Source organism: Rhincodon typus, chromosome 23 (genome assembly GCF_021869965.1).
Source record: "Rhincodon typus isolate 14 chromosome 23, sRhiTyp1.1, whole genome shotgun sequence".
NCBI lineage: Eukaryota > Metazoa > Chordata > Chondrichthyes > Orectolobiformes > Rhincodontidae > Rhincodon > Rhincodon typus.
This window is the reverse complement of record NC_063354.1, coordinates 16,159,247-16,165,917: the sequence shown is the minus strand read 5'-3', so window position 1 is coordinate 16,165,917 and position 6,671 is coordinate 16,159,247. Positions and strand designations below refer to the sequence as shown.

Here is a 6,671-nt window from a genome sequence, read left to right as displayed (position 1 = left end):
AACGAGGGTGTGCCGCACATGCGCAGTTTGATCACAACCCGAGGGGGAGCCAACAGCCGAGAAGCTGCTCAGAGTCATAGTGTGGGTCAGGAAGGTGCTGCCACACTACCCCCGGGGAGTGAGTCCTGTGGGTACAGCATGAGGGTCTGGATACTGCATGATATACTGAGTTTGCAAAATGTAACTGATCCAATTTGATAGTTGACGACAACTAAAAGGAAATTTCCCTTATTATTGGATCCTGGAAGCTGCCTTTAGTTGATCTTCACTTTTTTTTTGTTTGCTTTCTGTTTTTACCAATTGATTTTTGAGTCTGTTAGAATTGTTTGTTTAACTTGGACTGTGGCAGTTAAGATCTACTATTTTAAATAAAGTAATATCTTATGACTGTTTAAGATTTCCCCCCTCCCAGAAAAGAGCCATTTGTGATGCAAATAGTTTTGATAACCGTTGGTTGATTAGTTTTTGTTTCTTGCCCCCTTTTTCACTAGCCACTGGAATTGGCTGGAGTAAAATACATTCTCTTGATCAAACTCCATTGCCTTTTTTAGTAAAATACCCTTTGCTCCCTAGTCAGTTTCTTTCCTTTGACTTTATGGTTTTTGAGAGTTTGCTTGTGAAGTGAGTCATGTTCTGTTACACAAAGGCATTGTTGTTTTTATAACTTGAAGTACAAGCCCAGCATTTCACACTAGCTTTGCTGAATTGTCTTGTTGGGCAAATGCCACCAACCATTTAGTCATTGGTTTTCTTTTGCGTATCAAAAATCGAAGGGGTTATGTTGATCTTTCTTGCCACTGCTTACATTGCAGTCTTAACCATAAATTCCAAGGTCTGCTTTCAGTGTTTGTTTCAAGTTTTTAACTGTGCTAATTTCTCTTCAGCAATGCCCCCTCACTCTGGAATCTGTTTCTCAACTTGACCCTGATTTGTGCTTAGTAGGAAAGGGTTTACATTTTCTAATTCATCTGTTCAGACACTTATTTTTTTAAAATGAAGACCTCCTTGAATATGTAAGACTTGAACCCAGCTTTCCTGGCTCCGTTAAGGGTGCTACCACTGCACCACAAGAACCCGTGTTAAGATATTAAGCTTGTGTTTGCAGTAAGAGGGCTCAAGTCAGAGGCATGGCAAATGAGATGAATTTAAATCAGAAGTTGCTGGAGTTCTTAAATGCTGAGGGGTTCAATCTATTAATGAAAAGGCATAATCTAAATAAGAATGAAGCTGAAAGCACCTGATCCAAGGTGTGGGGATGAAAAATAGGATTTCTTTTCAGCTCTCATTTTTAATGGGAACTTCACTGTGAGGACATAAGCCTATTGGGAGGTTGTGCTTTTTTTTTTTTTGAGACACAGCATTTGTGCTGACAGAGTTCAGGGAATCTAAATTGTTCCGGTTGGTCAGCATGAAAAATCAGACAACCATTCTGTGCTGAAGAATACAGGGTGCTGTATTGTCCCAGTTAAGTGCTACAAGTGGGAAATGTATGACTACATAAAGCTGTCTTTCATTTTGAGTAATGTTGTTGAAACTTCAGAAATTCTGAAATTGGTTTGAATAATATCATGGTTGCATCGCGTGTGAATAACTATTAGTGAGAAGTTAAGGAAACGGTTAACTTGCGTTCATCTGCATTGAATAAAATGTAAATTCAAGTCCTTTGGAATTCTAAAGGAATCTCAATACCAAAGAGTTCTTTTGAGGATTGCTAGGGCACCTGCTTCTGGATTTCTTGTCACTGACTTGGTGGGGATGGTGTCGAGTTGAATTTTGTTTGCTGGAACACTTTTTATTTCCAACCTCTCCTATGAACAATACCTTCACCTCCAGGGACGGAGATAATTGATCTTTTGGCCTAGAAAGCATGGTTTTCTGTGAAGAAAACTTAGTTTGCTTTCAAACCATCAATTTTATGAGCCTTTTAAAATAATGGCCATCAAAGCTCCCTGTTTCGTACTTAATTTTTTGTTTGCAAGTGAGTTGGGCAGAGCAGGGAGATGGAAAAGCACTTCCCTGTTTCGGGTCATGTCTCCTAAAATCGAAAATAGAAACTACTTAAAATGTAAAACTGCATGCTGACTTAAGACTGAAATGCGGAAGAATTTCTTGAGGGTTGGAACTCTGCCAAAGGGCGTGGGGACAGTGTCCTTGTGTATATTTTAAGACTGCAATCCTTGAGCCATAGGGGAATTGAGAGTTATGGGGAAAGGGCATGGATATGAGGGGTGTTGGATCCAATTAAATGATGGAGCTGGCTTGAGGGGGCCCATCAACCTACTCCTGTTCCTATTGTGGCCTTGAAGTACCTTTTTAATATTTGTCCTCCATAATCATTGCATTAATTGGGTGCCAGTACTGTAATTGGGGTAAAACCTAAATTTAAAAAGGTATTTGGCGCTATTGCCTGTTATGGTGGGGTATTCATTGGAGTGTTCCAAACTAACACTGATAAATCCAGGCTAAAGTATGCAGGAATAGTTTGAAAAGACTTTTTCCCAAGGTGGACTGAAATTTTGTGCATAAACTGATTAATTATTATTTAACAAATGATATAACCTATTTATCCATTAGTTTAGTACCTGTACTCTTTTAAATTGCTTCAATTTGACCTTCACCTTTTAGGACCCCTCCACCCACCATTTCTGCTGGCAACCATTCTTTGCTTTGGATTATTTCCCAGTAATGTTTAAATTTCTCCCTATCTTTAAGGAAATTAACTTTTGGCATTGTTTTTGGTGCTCTTGCACATGGAAACATACTAAATTTATGATTTCTCTTTGGAATTTTCTTCAGTTCAAGTGACTCGAAATGAGTGCTGCTGTGAAGCCAGCTTATTGGACTCTTTCTGAAAAACCAAAATGGTAAGTGTTCTGTTTTTGAAATTCAAATGAAATGATATGTCACATCAATATGCAAAAGGATATTTTTTGTCCATTGGGCCATCAATAAAAGCATTTGTCTTGCTATCTTTCAGTGAGTGGGTGATTCATGACTGTGCAGCTGAACCCAGGCCTTTGTCTGGCAAAAGTGACAGATTTGGTTGTGCTTGTTTTTTTTTCAGTTGCCTTGCTGTTAACACAGGAAATGTAGCCATAGATTTAGAATCATGCAGCATCAAAATAGACCCTTTGTCTACTTCAGTTTTATCTAAGATCACATTCATCTAAATTAAACTCCATCTGCCACTCCTTGGCCTATTGGCGTATTTGATCAGGGTTCCATTGTACACTCAGACATAAAGATCTTCACTCTTCACTACACCACTTTAGTATCCTTTGCAAACTTATTAACCGAGCCACCTCTATTCACATCCAAATCACTTGTATAAATGACAAGCAGTGGATCCAGCATACTGCTGATCACAGACCTCCAGTCAGAAAAACAAACATCTACCACCCTGTGACTCCTACCTTCAAGAATATTTTGTACCCAGTTGGCTAGCTCTCCCTGGATCACTTGTGATCTAACCTCACTAACCAGTACACCATACAGAACTTTGTCTACATGTACTTCAGTAAGATATTTCACAATGTTTAGTGCTCTGCATTCATCAATCTTCTTTGTCACCTCTTCAAAAAAATACTTCCAAGTTAGTCAGCCACTATTTTCCTGTGCACAAACCAGTGTTGACTGTCTCCTGCTGACCAATCAGATTATGATGTTTGGGCACCTATAGTACACAGTCATCCTTTTTCTTATTTCTCAGTTCTATCCACAAACCTCATTGGATGATCTCCCAGGAATGTTCTCCCGAAGTACAACTAATTTATCCCTAGCCAGAAACGACGCTCCCTCTCCTCTTCTGCCTCCCTTTCTAGCTTCCTATAGTATCGATATCCCAGGAACATTAAGCTGCCAATCCTGTCCCTCCCTGAGCCGTGCTTCTGTAATGGCTATGATATCCCTACGCTGACCCATCTCCAATGAGGCTGTTGTGCACAGTGTTTGCTCACTATTCAGAATCTCAATTACTTTGATCATGATTGCATTGGATCAGTATTGAGTATATAAACTCAAACATTTGACTCCTACAGTAGTGTTTCGTTAAGATCAGTGTTCCATATGTAAATTTATTTGACTTGGATGTTTTTTTATTAGGTTCACTGATACTGGAAATGTCACAGAGCTGGGAGCAGATGAATGTTGTGAAGACTTCCGCGGACTGAAACCAGGTAAGATCCTTCAGGAAGGAAAACAGAAGTTGCTGGAAAAGCTCAGCCGGTCTGGCAGCATCTGTAAAGAAAAATCAGTTAATGTTTCGGGCCTGGTTCTGAGGAAGGATAACTGGAGCTGAGACATTAACTCTGACTTTTCTTCAGATGCTGCCAGACCGGCTGAGCTTTTCCAGCAACCTCTGTTTTTGTTCCTGATTTACAGCATCTGCAGTTACTTTGGCTTTTACCAGGTAAAGTACTTCCCCTGTATAGTTGTGAATGTTATTAAAGTGGGGTTGACTTTGTCTTTTTTTAAATGTTTTGTGGTTAAAAATTGCGTTTGGTTTTAAATTCAGGCACTGAGATGAGCCAGTCACGTAGATACCTTGATACAGTATTAAAGTTGAGCTAAGTTTTTAGGCAGTGTAATTTGAGGAAGCTATATTGTTTGTGTAACTTTAACCCTGAAGCACTGGAGTATTGTAAAAGGATGTAATTTAAGCGTTTTTCAATATTCTATCATCATATCTTACACCTCCTTGTCCCTGTTCATGTTCCAGTGCAGTCTGTGTCTGACTGATAAGTAGTGAGTCAGTTCACATCCCTGTTTTTCATGGGAGTTTAGATTTAACTTGACACATCTGGCTGGTTTGCTAAGTCATGTTTCTCTCCCATCCACCTAGTGTACTTTATTCATTCTTAGTGCAGCTTTTGCATGTCCTTCCTTGTTCACTTAATGTTGTGCTGGCTGTTAAATCTACTGCTGTCATCAGGCTCTTTGCAAAATGACTGCTTTGTAGTTCATTCAGGAGTTTTTAATTATCCATTTTAAATGGTTTTGGATGAAGCCTGCTGTCTATATGGTTCTTTTACTCCTCTTCAACCAGCTGTGGTTTGTTCTGTGGCTGCCCTACCTAAATTTGGATAGCTCGATTTCACTAAACCGGAAATATTTCTAAATTGCTTGCCCTGTACCATATTGAGTAAGCAATGGATTTCATAAACTTCTCATTTTTAGGTGGAAAATATTTGCAACTGGTAACAGACAAAGTGAATCTTCATAGAGGAAGAACTGTGAAATTGCCAATGGACATTCCACTAATAATTGGGGGCCTGGATGATACTGTTTATTGGGGAAGGCCTGACCTGCTTAGGTGTTGGCAAGATCTCTATTTGCCGCAGAGAATGGATATGGTGGTCTTGGGCATGATTGAAAGTTATCCATGCCTGGCACCAGGACTTCAGCTTGTCATCCTCACTGGAAAGGATGGTTCAGTATTTGCCTATGAAGAAGAAATGTTGCACAAAATTGCCAGTGATTTGGAAGAGCTCTTCTGCAAAGGTCCAGTATTTCCTGGAACTGAAATCTATGAATATGGCAGAGGTTTCAGGCCAAAGGTAAGAATATTGCTAAAAAGACATGTTGACTTTTCTTTCCCCTTGCAGTCAAGGGCAGAATCACAAGAATACCAAGTTTCCAGAAGAGCAGTTTCTTCTGCATGAGGGTGCTAATTGGTCAAGCTTCAGTAGCTTCTATTTTTAAGCAGTATGCATGTTCTGCATTATGAAGTCCATTATATAAATTGGTGATATCAGGCTATGCTTTTCTAGTACTAAAATGCACGATACGTTGTGAAGGAAATATTAAATTTCAGTATCAGCCATAAGTTGCCTTTGAGCAAGGAACTTCTGAATAGTTGGACATTCTGGCTGGTTATCATATGAAATCGGTTTGTTCTTTTTATTGTGCATTTGCATTTAACAGCTGTGCTTTGCAATAGAGCCGTATTAACTTGCCATTACTAGAATATAAGGAATGGGAGTTTATTACAAGTGTATTATAATGTGACTCTAAGCAAAAAGAAACCTCAGCACTGATTCTTAACTCAAATGGTTATTTAACTGTTTGGAATGTCCTCAATTGTGCCTACTTAGTGGGTTTTTTAAAATGCTCTTACTCTACCTTCCCTTCTCTCCCTCCCTGCTGTTTTTTAAACTTAAATATGACTGCTGTTTCTTTAGCTTAAAATAACATTTTCATTTGAATATTCTGCTGTAGAATAGGATTCTAACAATACATCTGGGACTTGTGTATCTGTAATTGAGATGTATTTGTTTATCACTCCAAGCTGCGTCTTGGTGCAAGTAAAAGCATTGATCTATTTCAGAATAACGAAGAATATATGGAAGCCCTCGCAAAAGCTGGGTTGGAAAAGATCTCCCAAGATACAAGGAACTTCATCAGCAGAAATGCATCTGAAATGAAGAAGCTGGTTGATGACTTGGATTTCTTGTGATACTTTGGGTCTGTCAGTGAGTGGAACAGTGTTACTTCTTGGACAGCGAGGTTTGTGCGTGCTATTTTGCAGCTCAGGATATTGGAACCATTAAATACCTTTCTTGGAAACACTGTCCAGTTCATGCCCAGTAACACGTCAGATGGTATTGTGATCATGTCCTTGCAATTTGGCAACATAAGAGCTGTGACAAAATTAACCTTAAATGACTGAGACC

At 39.2% G+C, this 6,671-nt stretch overlaps 1 protein-coding gene across 1 annotated transcript; it reads left to right on the top strand.

Moving 5' to 3' along the window:
- Positions 1-363: 363 nt before the first annotated feature.
- On the top strand, positions 364-6,564 carry LOC109939082. Its single transcript, XM_020537371.2, has 4 exons — positions 364-2,864; positions 4,102-4,175; positions 5,176-5,555; positions 6,326-6,564. The coding sequence occupies exons 1-4, from the start codon at positions 2,812-2,814 to the stop codon at positions 6,452-6,454; spliced, it is 636 nt and encodes a 211-aa protein (XP_020392960.1). The 5' UTR covers positions 364-2,811; the 3' UTR covers positions 6,455-6,564.
- Positions 6,565-6,671: the final 107 nt, after the last annotated feature.

Coding starts and splice junctions, on each gene's coding strand:
- LOC109939082 (XM_020537371.2), top strand. CDS start 2,812: ATGAGTGCTGCTGTGAAGCCAGCTTATTGGACTCTTTCTGAAAAACCA. Junction 2,865..4,101: donor CTTTCTGAAAAACCAAAATG/GTAAGTGTTCTG, acceptor TTTTTTTATTAG/GTTCACTGATACTGGAAATG. Junction 5,556..6,325: donor GCAGAGGTTTCAGGCCAAAG/GTAAGAATATTG, acceptor GATCTATTTCAG/AATAACGAAGAATATATGGA.